Genomic DNA, 22,896 nt, shown 5'->3' with positions numbered 1-22,896 from the left:
CTTCTTTGAAGCATTTTTCTCTTTAGAATTCACAAACGTTTTCACTGGGTGACGGGTCTGGACTGCAGGTATCACCAGTCTGCTGTAATATGTGCAGGATGCGGTTTCGCTGTTCCATAAACAGGTCGTTCCTCTGGCTTTTGAACTGTGTACTGAGAACAACAAACATCATCCCAATCCTCATTAAACGAGGAGGACATGGTTGTCATGTTGGACAGCAGGACAGTTTTTGTCTTTGCCACAGCTCATCTCAAGTGAGCTTAAGTTCAGAAAAGGCACTTGTGCTTTGGATTTTGTTTATATGTCTTCTACTTTACTTAGTAGAGTTTTAACTTGTATTTCTGGAGGCACAGATGGTCTGTGTTCCTGTGTCCATGTGTCCACAGCCGTTCAGTCGTCGCCTTTCCTTGTCCCTTGATTAGAGATTTCTTCGGGAGCTTTTAAAATTACATTATGAACCATAAAATCGGCCTCGAAGACCTGCCATCGTGGCTGCAGACTTTTTGTGATATTGCTCGACAAATGTATACATTTACAGATCCAGGGGGAAGAATGTAAAATAACATCTGCCTGCATCTAAACTGCAATCAACTGAATACCCTCAACTATGACCAAATTACAAATGCCACAAAAGTTCCCTCTGGATGCAGTTTGGTCTGTACTTTCCGAACTACTGCGGTAACCTGGAAGAGGAGGGAGGGCGACCTGCTGCAGCTTTGGATACACATTGCATTTGCGGTAATAGATTACCCTAAAAGTTACCCAAATGGACTTAAATCTGTAATTACAATCATGAACATATTTTCATTAACCCACAAAGCAGTTTTAAAAGTATCGTGGAAGGTACCAACATGGCTTCTTCTTTCCTTTTCTTATCTTTTAAAAATGCTGCACTGAACAGACGCAGACACAGACACTAAGCACAGTGTATCTACAGCAGCATTGAGGTCCAGGTGGAGCTGGAAAGGTGTCAAAAATAAACAAATTAATAAAACAAGGAGGGCCAAACATATGGTGTTCTCTGCATACGCAAGTCAACATTACACATCCCCCCCTGCAAGTTGCCTCCTTCAACACACTCCCACAGACGCTAATGTACTCAAGAAGTGCAATATTCATCTGCCGCGTGGCACCTGGAGACATCACATTCCTAGCGTGTGGACTTTCATTTTATCAATCCAGGCTGGTCAGTATTACAGTATACTTTTGTATAGTTCAAGCTTATAAACATAAAACACAGGGACAGGGAAAAAAACAGTTGAGTTGCATGGAGTGAAAAGAGGAGCTCGCTCAGGAGACTTTTGGCGAACGTCCTGCACAACTTTTTCTGTCTTGGTGGAGGGAGGGCAGATGGAAATACCATATGGTCAACAGGAGCCCCGCTGACTCCAATCACAGCCTCCGTCTGACCAGGGCTTTGTTTAAATATTCTGTTTTATCTTTATCTACAAAAACAGGCACAAATTGTGATCCATAAGAGGGTTGAAACCTCTGCATTCATAGCTGTCACACACCGATAACGTGTGGTATTTGTTTAACAGTGAGAAAGAAAGAAAAACATGACAAATGTGCAAATAACCTTTGAAAAGAAAAACCTCTAAATGTGGCGTATTGGACATACAGAGCACTTACTTTAAAAAAGACATCTGAGTAACTGAGGTCGACTTACAGACCAAGCAGACTGTCACAAGAGACAGAGAGACACACAAAGCACGAGCGAAAAAGAGAAAGAGACACGCTAAGAAGAATTCAGAGGACAGAGAGTGAGGACGGAGCAGTGCCAGCGAGAAGCGGACATCCTGACAAACTGACAGCCACTGTTGAGCTCCAGGGCAGCACCGTCCCCACCATTATCATGCAGACAGCATTCCCAAACTAACAAGTCAAAACCAATACTCCAAATGGGGCTACACAATCAAAATGTAAGATGTATATGGAGATCTTGAGATCAAGCTTTTTGAAATAGATATTGAAAATGTGTCATGCTGGAAGAAAGGCGAAAATTCAGATCCTATACCACAGAATTTAAATAAATAACTGCAAGCAAAAGCAAAAACGGCTTCAATGGCCACATGATCGAGTTGGTGGAATCTCTTTTCAAGACAACCTGAAAACACAAACCACCTCAATTCTAAGTACCAATGACAATCTTCATGGACATTAAAGAGCTGCACAATGTAAGAAACAAGCCTTAGACACTTACAACTGCTTTCTAAGTGAAAATGCAAAAGTGTTTTGGGTGCTTGAAAGCATGTATGTTTGGGTATCTGAAGCGAATGACAGCTCTCAAGAACTCTTTGACAACCCACAACCCTGTCAATTTATGTGGGGACACCTTGGTCTGCAAATATCTCATTCAGTGAGCCGTTAAGATACGCAGCGTTTTGACACCGTTAAAACAAAGTGTTGTTTTTCCACCGTCGCCTCGTGCAGGCGCAGGATGGTGGATTGAATCCAAGAGAAGTTTCGATGCAATCTGGCGGTTTTCTTAGCGAGGCAACTTTCTTTTTCCCAAACTGGCAGAGTATATTTTTGACTAATTTGGATTTCAATTCACTTGTTTTGATTGTTATTGTATTACAATGAATGGGATTAGAATTGCCTTGAATTGGACTGTATCTCCGCAGTGCCTTCAGATGGCATTTCTTGTGATTTTGGCGCCATATAGATAAAGCTTCATTGTATTGAAAAAGTAACCATGGAATTACGATGTCATATTGATCACCCGGGGCTGGAGGTTAGGTTCCTTCAGCATTCTTATCTGTGGTGCTGTGGGAAAATTATACAAAAATTAATTCCCCACAACTTTTTTCTAATCATTCAAATGACAATACTTTTGGTCAAAGTCTGCATTTTATATCTTCATTTTAAACCGTTCCAGATGAGTCCGGTAAGCTTGTTACAGAGCTTAGAATAGAAATAAATGGAAATACGCTGAACTTACATGTGAACACACAGGTTTGTGAAATCAAGTATTGACGCTCAAACGTTAAAATAAAGTGTTGTAGAAAAATAGGTCATACTGATAACAATGAGAATTCAAAACAATGACCTCTAACTGAGACCTGATACTCTGGAGTTGCTGAAGTAAATAAAGTCCTTGGCCTTTAGTTATCAGTTATCAGTTTGTAGTTTTGTAGTCTGATCTCGGTTTGCTGTGTGCTATGAGGTACAACTGCTTACACGCAGCATAACATGCTTCAACTGAGTGCAATTTAGGTCCAATAAATGTTTGCATGATCGTCCAAAGCACACCAATAACAAATAAGAATAATAAATACACCCCCGCACCCCAGAATTGGGAGATTGTATGGAGTTGAATGTCTCACTCCAACCTCTGAAAACAGCTGCTATAAACGGAGGTCTGAACAGGGAGCAGCTGTAGCAAGTCTCTGTGGTATTCAGACCAAATCGTGTCACAGACATTTCATTAAGTCATCAGGAAAACATGTCAGCCTGCCTTGCCACTGGCAAGAACTAAAAACCTATTTATCACAAATTGTATTTTCATTTTGCCATCTTTGTACCATCAATAGTAAAGTTTGACTTCTGATTATATAAAACCTTGTACCAAGTAACTAAAGCTGTTTTTCTAAAATCTTTTTCTTTCTTTCATACACTTACCTGCATTTTCGATATCTGACATGCAGTTGTGTTTTAGGCAAATGTTCGCTGTGAGACACTTTATGCATTTTACCACGCATCCTCATTGCTCCCCGATTTCACTGCACGATGCCTACGTAAAGCGACAATAAAGTAATCTTTATCTTTCAGTGTGAATTACCGAAAAAAGGCAACCAAAGCACTCTATCTCTGTAGAGAATTGCTGCAGCAATACTCTGAGTTAAGATCGGAGTTTTTCTCTCTGCGTCTGAATAATTCAGGGCAGAGAAGAGGCCAGACAAGGAGGAACTCAAGACGATGGAGGGAGCTGTGTCAGATGTGGAACAAATCCAGTGAGCTCAATCGCTTTGTTTTCCATGCTTCATTTTTCACATTCAGAGAACTCTATTGCTTCCATTAACTTTACATTTCCTCTCCTTTTCATTAATGTCCAACTGTGAAGGAACAACTGCCATTGCAAATTAATTAGTTTCTCTTTTTTCACGGCTTCTTTGCTGAAAGAGAAAGACAAACAATCTATTTACATTTATTTTCAGAATTACTTTTTTTTAATCTTTAATTTTGTCCTTGCCCCCATTATGCACCACTGTGTCCTAACTTCCAACATCCGTGAGAACACAAACACACATCCACATGCGGTCTTACAGGACCTTATGGGTCTACTTTGGTCCCTTTCTGATTAAAAGCAGAAACACACTCCTTCATGATGTTTCAATCAGATACACAAGCACACATACGCTCTACTACTCAATCACCTGCTAAACACGGCTTTAGAAAATCTCAGATCTGTCCTTTCATCCCAACCAAAATGCTTTGATTGTTAATAACTGGCTTTTGGCTTTTCTGCTGTCTTTGCAACCCTGCAGGCCTCTCTGTCCTGATATCTGCACAACAACTGGTGTGTGATATTTAACCGATTCTGGTTTGGCTGAGAACAAAAGCGTATCCTGTAATTCTCATGTATCACCTGCTCCACAAAACCCCAACAGCACAATAGATTCCAGCCAGAAGCGCTTGTAACTCAGGCGATACTTCCACAAAATCCAGGAGATACACAGAAAGATTGTCGTGTGGTACATGATAAGAAGAAGAAATAACGATTACACATGTAGGTTTGCAGTCAAGAAATTAAAACAAAAAACCACCTTCCTTTAACTTACCATGCCTTACACTGATCTGAGTCAATTGAAAACAACCAAACTGCTTAAGCTGTGTGAAGAATGTTGAGAAAACACTTTTAAAATTAGCAAGGGGCAACAGATAAAACAGCACCCCTGTGACAAATTATTTGACCATGAACCGCTGAGCAGCGGCTGCACTTGAAAAGATTGAGGGAGGACAAATTGAAAAGCCCCACTGGCATGAGCCATGTGCAGCTCCTCGAAAGAACACATGGATCTGCAGAGTACTTACACTGCTGTCGCCTTGTCCTCCAGGTTCAATCATGTAGGTGTGATTGCCATCGAAAAACATCCCACTGAAAGGGAGAAAAGGGAGGGGAGAGACAGAGCGCATATCAGCACAGGATTCAGTTGATTTATTCATCATAATTCAGCTCCTCTGTAGCTATCAGCGTGATATAATAGTCATTTAAGTGCTTGTTCAAGGGGCTTAAAGTGTTATTGGGCTATTTTGCAGAATAACTAAAGCTCTCCCACAACGAGCCGTTTTGGACATAATTTTCGACTGCATATACAGTTATATCCATAAATATTTGGACACTGACAGAATTAAAATAAATAAATAAATAAAAGAGTTTGGAACAGCTCATGATCCAAACGACACACCACCCCTATTAAAATGCTGTGATAGCATAGATATGCTTGTGTTTAGTGATGACAAAGCAGAGGACAGCTGGATAATTTCCAAAGTTTATAGGCATATACTGTCTGCTCAGATTCTGCCAAATGCAGCAAAGTCATCGGCCGTACCTCCACGGCGCAGGTGGACAATAAGGCAGCATATAAGCAAAATGAACCCGGTAACTGTTCAAGGTGGGATGTTCAGTGATCTCACCCTGATTGAGCTGCATTTTACAAAGACAAAAACTAAAGGCATTGAGACTCATGAACACACAGAAAAAGAAGACTCCAACAGTTAGGATTACGAAAAGCATCACGAACGAGATATTACAGTCTTCTGTGATGTTCATGGGTTTCAGGTCGACGTTACCTACAAATGGTTCTCACTGATGTATTTTTTTGAAAAACTCATTTAATTTATGCAATTACTTTTAAGACACTGAAAAACAGATCTGCATATGAAAGAGATGTAATTCCTAAAATCTTCCTCCAGTTTGGACCTTGGTACTTGAGTATGATTTGAGAAACAGGCATCCAAATAGCCTACTGTTGAAGTATTTAGATCATTTTCAAGTAAAAGGTACACTTTACTTGAAAATGCAACACTGTAGAAAAATTCAATTACAAGTAAGCGCTGTAATACTTGAATGACTGTCACTTAAATGATTTTTCAGTACACATCCAAAACACAGAAAAACAAAATACATGATCTGAGACACACTTCTTTTATGTCTTTGAGCTGCTGGTTGAAGGTCCTCTTGTCCTGCCCGCCGGCCTGTGCGCATGCGCACACGAATAGGCTTGATTAATTAACTTGATCTGAAGCTTTTAGGGGATTGGTCAGGTCAAATCGTAAAGTCAGAAGGGTAACCGCTGAAGGAACACGCAATTTATCTTTCTCCTCCAACTCTCATACTCTGCTTTTTTTCAACCTTTCTGGCCTTCAGCTCGGGCGTCACCTTCAACACACCATCCTGGTCCAACATGGCACTTACAGCAGATTATTCTCAAGCGTTTGCTTTATCGCAAAGAAGCAGGATGTTCCATGTATCACCTTTATTACACAAAAGATATGTTGGGGTATTGATTTTAAAAATCAAAGGTCTGACTATCTTTACCTACATAGTTTTTAATCATTTCATTTTGTTCTGTTTCATTATTACTGGTCTGAAGTTTGAGACATTTTGGAGAAAGGTGAGATACCTGTGCACATATTTACAGACAGGCTGATGAAACCACACCTTTTCATCAAGAAACTCTTTACTCATGATCCCTTAAACAAATTATAATTGTTATATTCAAAAATCTATTAAATGACAATAAAAAAAGGATTATTGTCATATTTTCACCTGAATCTGTAAATGGTTTGAAAGTAGCCAATTTCCTCAAAACATTTTGATTTAAAAAAATACATATATTTATTCCAGTGTATCTAAATGCAACAAACATATACATATACACATGCAGGCAACTGCATAATATGTCATTTGTATATCAATCCGTGTAATACAGAAAAATGTTAGTAATAAGCTGTGCTCAAGTCACATTTTAGACTGCATCCAAGTCAAAAATGTTATTGCTAAATGTGTTTTAATTGTGAACCTGAATCAATGATGGACTGGCACCATCTTGTATGATGGATGGAGCTGTGAGCACTATATCTCCATGTACAGCTAATAGCCTATTGGATTGCAGTTTCTGTGTGTGTGTGTGTGTGTGTGTGTGTGTGTGTGTGTGTGTGTGTGTGTGTGTGTGTGTGTGTGTGTGAGTCAGAGAGAGAGACAGAGAGGCAGCAAGCAGGGAGAGAGCAGGATGTATATTATGATAAAAATCTGACTCAGCATAAGGGAAACACTCTCCCTCTAATGTGTAACCTTGTGACACCACTTTGCACTCTGTGACTCCTCTCTCCTTCACACACATCCTCAGTTATATGATCAGTTTGTGTATTTCCTTTCCTTAGGAGCAAATCAGCAATGATTTCCAATGACTGTGTTGTGTTTTGACCCATTACGTCCTGAACATGAGCTCATACTGCACGTGCAACATGCTCATCGGATTCCTTTTTAAAATCGGAATTTGATTAATGCATTACCGTTTTTCATTATTTTGCATGCACCATTACATAATTTGCTGTGCTGACAAATCCCCCCACACAGCGCCACAATCACATGAAATATGCAAACATGACTAAAGACCTGGGCTCAGCTTAGCTTATTCAGCAGGTACGAATAAGACCTCACCTTCTGGCAGTAATTAGCTGAAATTACAAGTCTGCACTAATTACTTGGTTTATTTATCCTGGCATTGTGATGAAGCAAGAGGTAATAAATAGGAGCAAGCTTTGATACAGAGTGATGAATCAAGTGTGAATCATAAAGTTTTCAGAGACAGGTGATAATTAGATGAAAAAGAGTGCACTGTCAACAATGTGAAGATGTTAATGTGTTAAATACCCTGATATCTACCAAGAGACTTCAATCTCCCCCCTCACACCTCAACCAAAGAGACTTTTACAAACTACTATACCGTTCTTCATAAAGAAACTGCTGTTATTCTATATAACAACGACGTTATTTATGTACACAAAACAGGATATATAACACTGCTCATGCGTTCTTCCGTTTTTACCAAACTCTCCGACAGAGCGCTTCGTCAAGCAGAAACGCTAAAAAAAAAAAAAAATTATTTTTTTTTAAATTAACTTAAGGAAGAGGACACAGCAGGGAAAAAAGATGAGGAAGAAGAGGAGGAGGGCATGTCTGTGTGAGGGATAACCTGTGTAACACAAAGTGCAGACAGGCAGGGAGGTCTAGCTAAAACTAATTACTTTGACTTAAGGTCCAGTTCTTGCTGCCATTTATTCATTAACACTCTGTGCAGCCATAGCCCCCGACAACACACACGCAAAGAGTCACAGCCACAATATTTGTACTTACTGCAATCCATGACAGGTTGAGAGAGCCACAAAGGAGTAAGGGATGTCTCTGACCTTTCCCTGATAGTAGCAGTGCTCCCCTCCCTGTGTGCGACACACAAACATACTCAAGTCATTTTCATACACATGGTGAAATATTCCACTTTACATTCATTACCATATTCCATCAGGAAATGAGTCGAGGGCGATCAATCACACAGATTTCATTTGCTAATACACGTAAGTGCAAGTATGGCGTGATGCAGATATGTGACTGTACTGTCCGTGTGTTTGTTTGGTACTTTTCACTTTGAGCCTTCGCATCACGCCATCTGTGTGCGGCAGTAGGAACCTGCATTACTGGTCACTTCTCATTTTTTTTCCATCTGAATCAGCCTCTCATTCTCTTCATCTTCTCCCTCCATCTCCATCTATCTATATTTCTGTGCACAGTGGGCGTCTCTTCCTTTCTTAGCTGGCATAAACACATATTTATCGTCTATGGACGTGTATGATGTCTAAGTGTCTAAGTGCTCTACTTGCCATCTCTTCCTGGTCCATTTCTTGCTGCCTAACAGCCATTAAGCAGGAAGCAGGTCTCCCTGAGGAAACACAGCTTTTATCAGAAGATCAATTTCTACTCTACAGTCTGATATTGTGGACAACAGCGTACGTCGACGTCCACTTTTACATTTGCCGTCTCTGTGAACCTAAACCATGTCTGATATGGAATTGTGTGAGAATGTATGTTTTGTGGTGTTATCAAACTGTTAATGTATGCTATTTCCTGACCTAAAAGCATTCTTGTCCTGCTACAACAGCCTTCAGTGAGCATCTTAACTCAGCCCAGAGGTGTTGGCTGGTTTTGAGATCAGGAGTTCCTGGAAGAAGCTACAGGCTCCCACCTACACACTTCCCAATGCTTCTTTATTTGTACACAACAGGCCCTGACATATCAGAGAAGGGTTATCCTCAACTGTTGTCAGAAAAAATGGAAAGAAAGCATCGTATTGATGATATAGATATTCCAGTTATATCAAGGCTTCTCTTAAAGCGGCGCTATGCAACTTTCAGTAATACGGGGTTTGTTTACCATGCAATACACACCCCAAAGCTGTAGGGGGAGCTCCGTAGAAAATAAGGCGACAGTCTAGCCATATTATATATTACTACTCTAGAAGCTAACTGCATTCAATTTAGCCGTCGACAGCTAATGGAGAGAGGTGTATCTTATCAGGCTCCCTGGCTCGGCTCAGAGCCCTTTAGACCTGCCGTGAAGCAGTAGGAATCATTTGAAATTTGAAGAGTTTTTTGTGTTACTTACGGGGAATAACACAAATAAGATTTTTACTCGACTAGCACAAAAGACACAGCTCACTACTAGGGTAGCGATCTGATCATTTTCTATCTGCTCTTGAACACATTTGTTCACCCTGTTGTAAAGCAAGATGAGGAGATCAATACTACTTATGTCTGTGTGTTAAAAAAGGCGCTGCAGCAAAGTGCCAATTATTAGGTTAGCATAAAAGACACCAAGCAGTCTGCTTTTTAAATATGTAAAAATGAGGATGTCGTTGCTTGAACCATCTCGTTTTGAACAGTTGGACGTCGCTGGGGCATATTTGGTTCTCTGCCAGTTAGCATAATAAAATTCTGTGACCGTCCACATCCTGTAAGAATGACTTAACACCGGCAGCAACACTGGCCAGCACCATCTTTTTACATTGCGATGTCTCTGGTAATGGCCATAAATTACACATAATCCATGTTTGGTAGAATAAGGAGCGAGCTGATCAGCAGTCGCATGCAATTAAAAGAAATTCACAATGTCCATTTTCACAATGTTGTATTCAAGGTGGCTTGAGCTGACATATATAATGCTAAAGCACAGTTATCAGCAGTGCGCCATTTAAAAGAGAGGAAGATACACTGATATATTTGTCTATAGCTGACAGAGAGAAAGAATACATGAAAGGTGTGTAACAAAAGAAGATGTTTAAGATGTGCTTGATAAACCTAAAGCTACAGATGAAGAGAGAAAGGATGGCTGAAGGAACAGAGACATGGAGGGCTATTTATAAGTGGTGCTGTGCTCTACAATCCCAGCACCTCTCCTTTTCCTGTCGCGCTGTACCTTCTGCTCCACTTCTCATAAAAAAAAAGAAAAAAACTTTTAAAAAAAACAACCCAAAACCCAGTGCTGAGGGCACATCCTCAATGTGTGTGTGTGAAGGAGCGTTCTCCTTAGACCTACAAAGGATTAATTAATCATCAAATCTGGACAACACAATGCACAATGAAAAGTTTGAGGTGGGACACTTGTTAAACAAGTAGGACACTGTCCTGTAAATGTCTGTAAAAGTTTGGCAAGTAGATGAGGAGGCAATTTAAGAGACATAAACAAACAAGTGCTGGTTGCAGTATCCACACTTCATGTACCACTTTAACCACACAACAAGCAGCAGTCGATTAGCAGGTCAAAACCAATGCTTAGCGCACAAACTTAGCTGATATCCACATAACAAAATGTTTTACAAAGTTTTAAAATCCAATGAAGACCTTGAAGTTTCCAAAGATACAAAATATGGCAGGCAGAATGTTGGTGAAATGTAAAGCCTGGTACATCCTAACATGACAAGCATGGTTCCAGTGCAAGACTGTTGATCAACCATCAAAGGAGAAAAAGATTAATTTCAAAGGAAGCTTTTTCTTTTTTTTGCTGAGTATTTCTATTTGTGTAAACATCATACACATTTAATGAAGAGTTGCAGCCAGTGGAATCTCTCTGCAGTGAGGGATTAAATAGAATTTAGTGACCTTAAAGCTTCTAAAGGGGATATCAGAGGGGAAAGTATAAGTGAAAGGATTACTTTTCAGACAATGCCTCCTTATCCCCTGTTTATTATACACAGGGATATAAAGTATAGAGGAGATTATGAGGAACATTTGTCAGCCAAACAGGAGAAACTGATACTGCACCAATCCTTTTATCAGGTTACTGGGTCACAGCGTAACGCACCTTCAAAGTTTTTATATATAGACCAAGAGACTGACTATGTAAAGAAACACCAAAGATTATCTATAACAAACTAAATCCGTATGAGCATTACCGTATCATTCAAAGATAGAATTCATTAGGTGTGAATGTGGATTTGTGTCTCATATGATTTTGAAAGGAGCAGCACCTCCTTCTCTGTGTTGCTGCAGTAAACTCAAGGACAGCAGATCCTGGAAGCACAGACAACTTCCCCGTCCCATTCAGCCTGAGCAAAATAGAGGGCAGCGATCCTTTTTCTTTTTTTCCCCAAATTATATAACACAGTGGTTTTACTGTTGCAATATTCATACGGCTTAAATGGACAGAAAATAATGAATGCTATACTGTTTTTAAAGCTTTATAAAGCTGATATTTTTAAAATGTCAGCATTGATTAATACAGGTTATACAGTGTGGGAATAAACCTGTAGATAATGAATTTAAAAAATGCTGCATGATTGTAAAGTAAGCCCCTTGATTCTTTAATATTTAATTTGCTGAATTTACAAGAAAATTAGAAGTTCTCATTCATTTGCTAAAAAAGATTTTTCACTAGAAATCTGACATTGTGCTAATTTTGGCTGAATGTTTGGCTGGCTTTTATGCTAAACAGTGATTTGGGATTTGCCCTGCATTCATCTTACTGAACCCAAAGTGTAGACAGAGAGCTAGAACCGCTACCACAATTAACAGGATGGTGCCACTGCTGTCAAATTGTGTCAAACACACGCAAAAACAGACCCTGACCTAGATGTATCAGAGCAGCAGTTACGTTACAGTGGCTGACATTTTGACCTTTACACCGAGCACAGTAACAAACAGGGTTCGTCTCATTTTAACCTCCTTATTGCAGGCATTGATAAACAGGGAGAGGTGCTTGTTATTCTTAATTACCAAAACATTAACAATAGAAAACCACAGATGGAGTGTGCTCCTGGATATTCATCTGCAAAGTAAATGAATTCACAACTTGTCATATAATGACAGCCATAATCACCAGTGGCCACACTGTACAATATGGGGAGTCTTAATTTGGATCATTCCCAGTAAAGTATCTAATATCACACTAATCTGCTGCTTAGCCAAGAAAATCCTGACTATTAAAATCCCCCCACTTATGTGATGTAACTCAGCGCCTGGGCGGGTGTCCTGTAACTGATCTGTTGAGATTTCAGAGGATTATCACAGAAATCTTAATCTGGTGTTACAGTAGTTGAAGGTTCAGGCCGCAGAGCCACTTAGATTTTTCCAGAAATCCACAATTCATTTAGCCATCAAGAAGACTGTATGGCTGGACGGGGTGGAGTGGTTTTTCGCTGTGTGAAAACGAACTCATTGATTAACCAATAAAAAGCTCAGGGAGAGAGAAGAACCTGCCGACTCTTCGGGAAATTGAAGCAGTACAAGTAGCAGCTGAGAGCAAATCTTGGCTGGAGCCAGCACAGCCGCTCTGTTGTGTTCTGGGACCGGGTAAAAATGGACCATCTCTCAATCGACTTCAGACGTCTCCGTCTCCAAACTTGACAACAAAAGCTCTGCTGCGCTATTTACCTGATACTGACCTGTGATCTGTGTGAAAAGGCGACAGTGATAATGAGATTTACGTGTAGTGTTAAGAAGGTTTGTCCTTTTCTCATTTCCATCCACAGAGTGATTAAATCTCATTGTGGGAGGAGCTGATGGACTCATGAACAAACATGTCCGAGGTCAGTTGAAGCATTGCAGGCGATAGTAGCAAAAAACATCTGGACTCATTTGTAGATTTAATCTGGGCTTCCTAGATTTATATTCATCTCCAATATATTATCAATACATCTTACATATATTTTTATGACAGATGCTGTGTAAACCCATTAGCACGATTTCTCACCATCCGTCTGATTTGTTTTGTTTTAGCTTCTGTCTATTTAAAACCATTTTACATTGAAGCCCACTCTTTCTTGTTCAAAAACTTCAGTCAGGCAGGGAATCATTCTTTGTTGGAGGAATGCCAGACACAAGGAAACACATTAAAGTGGGGAAAAAAGTATAATATATCCTCTTTAAATTCAGTGTTTACTCTCTTTCAGGATAACAGCAAGTTGCTAGTGTTGCTGTTTAGTGCCGGACAGACTGTGTAGGGTAATGTTATCAGCCTTTTTATACTTAAAACAAGTGCCTGCTGCAGTAAAAAAAAAAAAAAAAAAAAACTGATGGCAGCAGACAAAATAAAAAAGCAAAGTTAGAAGCCATAAGAAGCCGAGAACTGCAAAGTCTGGAAAAAATTCCTCTGCTGAGGTCATGAATGTGAGGATTGCAGTGTGTTTGTTTGTCTGCCTGTCTTTTAGCAAGATTATGTGCAAATTACAGTGTTAACACAGAGGAGAGGTTTTACTTCGTGAGACAGCTGGATTCTCTGGAGATTTAAGAGATCGTGATCACAAGAGAATTCATCTAGCTAAATTCTTGTTGTGAAGGCAAACAACCTGTAACCGAAAGCCAACAGCAGGCTTTAGGTATGTTGAGACTCAACAACTCCTATAGGTTGGCTTAGATGTTGTTGTACCATCAGTTATATCACAACTGGAGCATTTATCTAAAACTAAAAGAAGAGCAAAAAGAAAAAAAATGCTCATGATGTGCAGGTTGTGGTTATCAAATGGTTCTAGTTGTGGTGGCTTAAGAATTCAACCGGCTGAGGTTTGTTGGTGATTGATGAGATAGACAAAGGTTTAATCAAATCACCTGCTTTTTTTTTTTTTTAAGTGTAGTTTCCATGGAGGATTTAAATGATGCTTCTTTGTAATAAACCATAAAAACACGATAGTTTCAGAGAGGATGTTGCCCCTGGCAGGGCACGAGCTGGATATTCCTGATACATTAACAAAGTAATTGGGTCGATTGCTTGTATCGATGTTTTCATCCTCATCCAAATAACCACATTCATGAATGTTATTAGCGGGACTCATTATAAATGTTGCTAATGTCCAAGCTGAAAATTGTGCAAAATTGTGAGTGAATATGAGCGGGACTGATTTGTAAACTCTTACACTGGTGATGACGGTCCTCCCATTTTCTGACAAATGCCTCTCCACGTACCCCGAAGCCAGGAGATCACTATGAATAGAGAAAAAAAAATATGTGTGATTTCCATTCGAGTGTCATTCAGTTATTTGAGCATGCTCACATTTTATAGAATGATTGCATTCTGTCTTGGTAGCGCACAGCTTCAGAGCATCAGCCCCTGACCAGCATACAGACACAAGGTTATTTCCAGCACACAAACGCACATAAACACAATTATAGAAATCCAGCTTTGGAGCACATGTCGTTTGTGTGTGCGTCTATCAGGGAAACGAGGGAGAAGTGAAGGTCAGTAAGTGGTGAAGGAAACAGGAAAAGGCTGGAAATAAATTGAGAGTGTAAGAGAGAAAGAGTGGCATAAATAAGTGGAAGTCGGTCTGTGTGTGCTTTCTCAGCAGAGCTGGACCCAAGAATCCCGGTGGAGATCCACACTGCAGGCTGAGTCTGAGACAGAGATGTATGAGCTTTGGTGCACACAGTCAAACACACACATACACAAACAAAGGATTGCAGCAGCAGCATGCAAATGGGTATTTGTTTAATCTTAAAACCCCTTTCAAGATACAATAAAGTACCATTTTTTTTGGCCTCCTATTTCATAAATAAGTGACCTTAACACAGACATACACACAGATTCACATACAGCAACACTAAAGGTGCAGTGTTTCTTTGTAAATAGATACATTCAGTTTTTTTATTTGCTGAATAGGGAGTCTTTATTAAACAGCTAACTCACTGGCAGAAACGCTGCGTTTTTCAGTCTGAGAACGAAAGCCAACATTAAAAAGGTGCAACCGTCCGCTTCCGACAATTAACCAAAGAGTCATCAATCTGGTCCAACTTCCTGTCAAAAACCAGACACCAGTAAAACACGAGGTTTGCCGATTTAGACACAGGGATGGACGGAAAACGGAAGAAAATCTGAGGACATTTCTCATTGGTGCTGTCAGAGCATCTGAATGTGCCTCTAAGCTCATTTGATTTTACTGAAGGTTTAAATCTTATAAACAGCTATGGAAAAAAATATTAAGATTAAAATAAGTAAAATAAATAATGTTACTCTTAGGTACTCAACATACTTTCAGCTTATCACTGTCTGGTCCTTTTTAGTAGATATATGAGCAGTTACTATCTGCATTATCTCAGTGCTAAATTTGGCTAATTGCAATCATTCACTCTACACTGTCACATAAGCAGTAATCAGTCTGAGTAACAGCCTGAGTTGCCCTGATCAGTTTTCACAAAAGGAAAAGTGGAGGGTGGATTAGACACACAGAAACAATTAACCCCTGAAACAACTTGATCGAACACATACAGGACTGACAGGATAATCGTAACTCCAGAGCCACTTCCTAACTTCTCCTGAGCTAACAACCACTATAGCAGCAGGTTTAATCGTTAAGATCTGGCAGGATATTGTGTTTTCTGCAATCAGCAATATGATAATACAGTTGTGCTCCAGATAACTGTGGCTATTCAGCTCAGTGTGTTGCAAGAAGCACTCAAAAGATCACGGGCTTTGAACTTGTTTGCCATGTCAGCAAGTTTTATTTATATCTCCGTTAAATCTGGGCTAAATGTAAACGTTTTATCAATGAGACTTTCCCTTTCTAACCAAATGTAGCCCAATTTAGCCTAGATATCTATGGACCGTTCAGATGTCTTTTCTCAGTAGGACAGTGCTGAATGCAGACTTGACACCAGTGGAAACAACTGGACTGTTCCAAAAAATGACAAGTTATTTGCGACAACAAATAGGAAATGATTCCCCAGAGTAACAGGAGTTGTTGTAAAGTTTCAGTGTTTGTCCAGATTAAACAGATGACATGCAGCGTGTTAATTAGCGACTTTTAGAGCATCTAACAGGGGGATTCTGTTACAAGTGGACAAAATCAGGGAAGCTGTTTAGCTTTTTTTGTTTTTTTACGCTCTGCTGAGCAAACTTCATATTCAACTTCAGTGATAACTTCATATTTGTTTAACCATCTATTATTTGTTAAGAAGAAAGCAAATAAAGTAACATTTTAGTACTTGTGCTTATAGACCTAGAGTCTATAACTCCTTATCATTTAGTCAATGACCGGCTACTTTTTTAATATCCACACTTGGAAAATTAGTAACGTTTTGGACAGACCGCGTAATATTTTAATAATGACCGGTGTGTCAAACAACTTTGTTTTTGTGGGCGTCTGGAGAGAAAAAGTTTTCCCAACATTATATATTGGAATGAAAACCCTAACATCGGTGCACACTCACCCACAGGGGGGTGAGGCTGCTCTCTACACAGACTAATGGGTAGCTTGTTGGAGCAATAAAAAATAAGGGAGTGATGGGAGGAGATGGAGAGAGGAGAGAAGAAATTTCAAACCATCATTGAGAGAATAACAGCATTTACAACAGAGGAATAAAACAGTGAAATTGATGGAAAACACGTGAATACGTAGCATGAACAGATATTGCATCATGCTCTGCCATTAGGGCCGTCTCCTGGAAAAAATAAATAAATAAATACTGCTATGTTTAAAGAAAAACCAAAACAGGCAAACTTCATTGTACACACTTCACACCCTCCGACCTCAGATCACACCTCAGACTAAAGCCTGGTTTATAGTCGGTAACGCAAGACGCAAAGCAAGACGCAAGGAGAAACGCAAGCCCTTGCGCGGTTGCAAGCCCCCCATTGCGAGCTTGCGTGTGTCACCTCATTTTTCTAAACTTTACGCAAGAAAAGAAGCAAGCCTACTACTTGAAAACGGCATACTCATCGATCTGACAGTATGCAGAGCGTTTACACACAGTGCACTTCACTCCTGTCCGAGCCGAAATCAGCCAGCCTGAAAAGCTGATTTCCCATAAACTCTGTAAATATATAACTTTAGCAACATTTGAAACATTTTCAGGCAAGAAAGTAGTCGTTTAGACCGCCAAGGTGTTGAAAATCTGACAAAGTACCGGCTATTTACAAGAAGAAGAAGCATGACTCCACTTGAAGAGGTCCTGGCGGTGAATTTCCTTTCATCGTAGTAGGCTTGTCATTGAAAAAACCCGCTACTCCACCTACTGTCCTGGCGGTGAATCGCCACACAGCACACGCAAGCGCCGGCAAAGCTAAATGAAGTATAAACGTCTCGAGCCATTTACATAAACGCAAGAAGAAAGCGCAAGGGCCGTTAAAAGAAGTATAACTCAGCCTTAACCTCCACAGCTAAATTAAAAATGATACGCCGTCAAAAAATTCACACGCTCCTGGGATGAAGATGTTGGGTGCACCCGTGAGTCATTGGGTCGCAGGCGTGCTGTTAGCCTTTGTTATGCTGGGATGTGTGTTTAAGATTCAGAGCTTGTGATCTTTATCCCGACTCACGCTGAGCCAAGATGAGGGGAGCAAGAGAGCAGCGTACTGAGGCGGCGGGGCAGACACATGAAGCCTCTAATGGAGGGCACTGATAACAGATTTCAGCTTTAATTGTTGTGGGATTTAAATAATTTATTTGACAGACAAAGACGCAACCCAGCCTCATCACCATCCCCCACACCATTGTACTTCCCACTCTTTCATGTCGACATGACTACGCACATGTATTTATGAATAAGAGAAGGTGGCATCTTTGTAGCTTCACTTTGATATGAAAAACAAACAAAAAAATGTATCAGCGCCAACATATGCATTCACTGTTGGCGCGTGTGAAATCTCTCTGCGGGCATCATCAAAAGGAAGAGGTTTGTAATATTACATAAGACCATAAAAAATAGACCTACATTGTACGAGTGGTCTATTTCAAGTCAGACATGTTGTATTTGTGTGGTATCAGGTAGTGAAGGACGTCTACGTTGTCCAGATGTGTGGCAGCAACAAACAGGACCAACAGCTTTTGCTAATTTTCTGTCTCGTTCATTCTCTGCTACCGTCTCCCTCGGCTCATTGCTTTTTTAAATAGTCCGCTTATCCTCCGCTGCGCTGGAAAATAGTTTGCTTGTTGCCACAGCAGCATCTGTCTGAGAGAGACATCCACCTGTCAGTCAGGCCGAGAAGAGATTTCAGAGGTAGATCCACAGACACTCCACTCTCAGCTTACATTAAACTATAGGAAAGCCAGAACATTTACATAGTATTCAGATCAGTTCTCTCTTTTTATGTCAGCCAACCCCCCACCCCACACACACAACCCAAACCAGTGGACAGTGCAGTGATGTGGCTCCAGATGGGTAAAGATGCTGCTGAAAAACACCTTGTTCGACTTTAAATGGGTCTAAAAACGGACTCTGTTGGCCTGTCTTTCCCATCAAACTTTATCTTTCCTTTAAAGTCATTTTGTTGCGAGTTGCTCTGGGCAAAGAAATCCAGCGTGGCAGCCCAGTTTGATCTCCTGAGGGGATTCAGGCACACACACACACATATTAAATTTCCATGTGGTCTAAAATTCCTCTCACGAACTGTGTCGCCAAGCACCGCTGTGATGAAAAAGAGCACAAAAAAGGCTACCCTGGCAGGACTAATGTTTATGCGTGTGTGCGAGTGGATTGGCAGGAACCCGGCTTTTCGCTGCTTTCCCACAGTTTCTTCAAAAGACTCCTCTTAATAAATTCAACATCTCAAAACACATAAACATGAGCAGACACTCACTAAAATTAAAGCAAACTTAGCCAGAATCCATCCCATGTTCATACACATCTGCACTCAGGCACCGCAGTTATTAAGAGGACTTCTGCTACCTCCACATATGGATTTGCCATTTAACCTGGTAATAAAAGGGCACTGCCACACAAAGGACTGAGCATGTGCTGTGTCAGGCGTCCATAATGAGGATGGGGGAGTGCTGAGTGTGAAAAGAGGAGAGAGAGCGCACAAGAGCACTGGATAAGGCATGAGGGTTATGCAGTAAGATGGAAAAGTGGATATGAGAAATACAAACGCAAAAAGCAGTGAGGAGGGGGGTGAGGTTTCTCTTTGGGGGAAAGCTGCAGCTGCTTTCACCTGCCCACCAGCCCCCCATCTCTTCCCCACCATCCCTCCCACTGAGCCCTCATTAAAAGTCTCCAGGCTATAATTCATTCACTGTCCAATCACTTGAGACATGCAATTCCACCAGCAAACGCACTGGGATTCCTGCTCTTGTTGCAGATACAGATACTACAGCTCACAATCAAGCCACACCGATGCTAACAAATCCAAAATGAAGGAATCAAACCCAAACTTGCATTCCCTTTCTCTGCAACTCGTTGCGGCGTTAGCAAAAAAAAGCTAAAAAAAAAACAAGCTAAACCGAGATAACTCCAGAATCATGCAGTAGCGGGGATGTTATGGGCACTGAGGAGAACATGTTGGTCTACCAGTGACAAATGTGGATGGGTAGTGAACTCCATGCCAAGATAAGAGGGTTAAAAGAGACAAAGAGACAGGATCCAGGAGAGCTGTGGACTTGGGACGAAGATATCCTGCCCTGATGGCTCTCATGTCTTTAAATGCATCCTTATACGAGTTGGTTGTTGGCAACTTTGGTCTCCAAAATAATTTTTTGGGATTGTAAATTCTGTTAAACAGTTAATCTTTCGATAGTAAAAACGACATGAAATTATTTTCAATTCAGCATGACAAAAGAGAAGCAGTAAGCTATGAGACACAGAGAGTTTAGAGAGGCATTACTATGTTTTCATGCTGAGAGAACAACAGTCTTCCTCGTGTTTCTGTCTTCAGCGAGCGTCAGCTTCGAGATCTCTCTTTGTCTTCACTAATCCTCCTCACCAAGTGAGACGGCTCGAGACGGGAGAGACAGAAAGGGGGGCAAATAAAGAAATATAAGGAGATAAGGAAGGAGATGACAGCATCGTAAGGATATACCCTTCATGTCTTTAACACAAACCCTACCCTTAAAGGACTTGTTCGTGTAATAAGTCAGCTTGGTGGAAAGGCACTGTTAGGATATTACTCTATCCATCACCATCCAGCCTGAAATATCTCACCAATTACTGGGTGAGGTTTTCTGGATATTTTTTAATATTCCTTTGAGAATTGATCTGAATGATTTAACTAAACCTAGATTTCCACTAGCAGTACAGAAACATTGATATTTTTCACTTTGTCTATTGAGGTTTGATACAATCATTCATTTATTTACATTACAACTTTAGGATGAAATGCTTAAATTTGATGTGGAAGCCCCATACAAACCTCGCTGCTCCTATTAGTCATTCTACCTCAACCCAGCTTCCCTCTATACATATGAAACACACTGTAAACAAGCTCTCACTGCCTTATACACAAGAGCAGACTCATATACAGAGTCCTTGGTGTGACAACAGGCCTCTTAGCAAACACGATCTGTAATATACCATTTGTGAGCTTTACACTGGCTTACAGACACACATAATTCCCCCTGCAACAGCTAAAGTTATGAGCATAAGTGTGTGTGTGGGGGTGTGGGTGTGATCTGATAACACAAGTACTTTCTTTTATCACGCACACTCCATTTCTCTTCATATATCCTACACTTACTCAGCCCACCTACAAAGATTCAAGGGTGTGTGAAGGACTTCCTCACATTTTTCTCTGTCCTATTCTTTCTCTCTTCCCCTAACGGTCTTCCTCTCACTCTTCCTTTCTTCCCCTCCTTTCCTCTCACACACTTCCTTTCTCTCTGTTTTCTCATTAAGTTTGCAGTAAATCAGAGCACGCCTCTTTGCAATAAAGGACAGACCTGGGAACGGAGGAAGAGATGAAAGTGGAAAAGGAGGAGAGGATCAGAGCTGGGCTGTATCAATGTCAGGATGTAGTGAGCGAGACATGGTTGGGGGATGAATTATCCTGGAATGGAACCTGAGAGAGCATTAAATCACGTAAATGTGGAGATAGAAGGTGCATCCACATGTACGGGCAAGCGACAAACACATTATACAGGCACAGATGCGCAGTTTCGGCACACACACTGATAACAACGTCAGCATCTTTCACGGTCCACGTCTGCTCACATTTTAGAGATCAAACGGCAGTTTCACAAAGTCCACTCGAAGTCGTGATGAAGATGACATCAGCTGAGAGGCATTTTGATCCATATATTTGTTCGACAAATGAACAAGAGATAATTGTTGGGTAAAAGTCTACAGCGCCAGCAGTCAAATCCCACAAAGACAATCTGGGATGACATTTAGAGCACTGCCAAACTAAAAAAGGGAAAAAAGTTCTTCCAGATGAATCATCAACACAAATAGTTCCTAAAGTGATATCAAATATATCCTGTTTTATGAAGAAGAAACAAAAAAAAAGCATATGGACATCATTTAATTAATCATCTACACCACCCATTTTCATCTCATCACAGAACTAAGGTGTTTTGTTAATAATCACTTGAATTAACTTTGAATTTGAAATACATTTTGCTTCCAGCTACCAAGGCTCATGAGTATCTAGTTATCTACCACAGCCGGTCAGTGAAATTGACCTTTAAAGTGAAGTTATCCAGGAAATTGCAGGCAGTAAGTTATCAAATATATGAGTAAATGGGATCACAGTTTGACCAAATGGATTTGAAAGTGGGGGAAGACGAGACGCGTCTCATATTTTACTCTTCTTTTCCAGGAAGTTGAACCTGCAAAAAGAGATGCGTCAACATTGAGCTTTGTGGTCCAGGACTCAAGTCCAATGCAGAGCTTTTTCACCACCTGTTTTATGGGGCAGTTTTAATTGGGAGGATCCCCGTTTATCTGTGTGATTTAAAGTATCTAAAATTAGAGTTTTATGATCAAGTTGCAGCTTTGCATCCTGAAAAATGGCCCAAAATGAAAACTTTGTAGATGTTGAGGCATGACCCGGCGGTTGTTATAACCTCTCCTTTTTGGCAAATTAGCTAACACGCTGATGAGTATTAAAACTATAAAAGACAGATCATTTGTGTGTCAATTTCTATATTTTATTAAAAAAAAATTTAAAAATTTAAATGTCGCTGCTTTCTGCTCCTTTAAAGTCAACCCAAATCTCCTCACCAGATTTAACATCCCAAACGTGACCGGGTGACACGAAAACAAAGACACAAACAAGCTATTTGCCTTTCTTTGTTTGTCGTGTTCTATTAATTTTCCTCCTCTCTCTCAAGTATTGATCCTTCCTCTCTCCAACTGAGCCTCATGTCTTTCGATCCATTCTTGTTATCTCTAATTAAGACAACACTGCCTCTGCTGCACCTGAGACCCAACGAGACGATACGCACCATGAGTCGGCAGCAGCAGCTTTTCAGGGTTTTTACACACACACACACACACACACACACACACACACACACACACACACATTACCAGGAAAGCCCAGATGCACCAACATGTATTTACACATTCATCAAACCACTGAACCATGGGATGTTTGGTTAGCATCTCGCTTCACACAGGCATCGAGAAAGACCCTGTGATTATATCAGAGCGCCATCCCATCCAGGCTCCTTCCAACCAACACTGTCACGCACAGCC

The 22,896-nt window shown here is 40.5% G+C and overlaps 1 protein-coding gene across 2 annotated transcripts in view; it reads right to left on the bottom strand.

Annotated features, from left to right (window-relative positions):
* adam22 (ADAM metallopeptidase domain 22) overlaps positions 1–22,896 on the bottom strand; it is a 64,022-nt gene that overhangs the window by 30,870 nt on the left and 10,256 nt on the right. For both annotated transcript variants that reach the window (XM_075465491.1, XM_075465492.1), the window contains exons 4-6: positions 14,409–14,475; positions 8,366–8,448; positions 5,038–5,101 (exon numbers count right to left, since the gene is read on the bottom strand). In XM_075465491.1, the coding sequence (XP_075321606.1) occupies positions 5,038–5,101; positions 8,366–8,448; positions 14,409–14,475 (214 nt within the window). The remainder of the gene's footprint in view (positions 1–5,037; positions 5,102–8,365; positions 8,449–14,408; positions 14,476–22,896) is intronic.

Source organism: Odontesthes bonariensis, chromosome 5, assembly GCF_027942865.1.
Source record: "Odontesthes bonariensis isolate fOdoBon6 chromosome 5, fOdoBon6.hap1, whole genome shotgun sequence".
In the NCBI taxonomy this organism is placed as follows: Eukaryota; Metazoa; Chordata; class Actinopteri; order Atheriniformes; family Atherinopsidae; genus Odontesthes; species Odontesthes bonariensis.
Note: the sequence above shows the minus strand (reverse complement) of the source record. Positions and strands in the feature narration are given on the sequence as shown.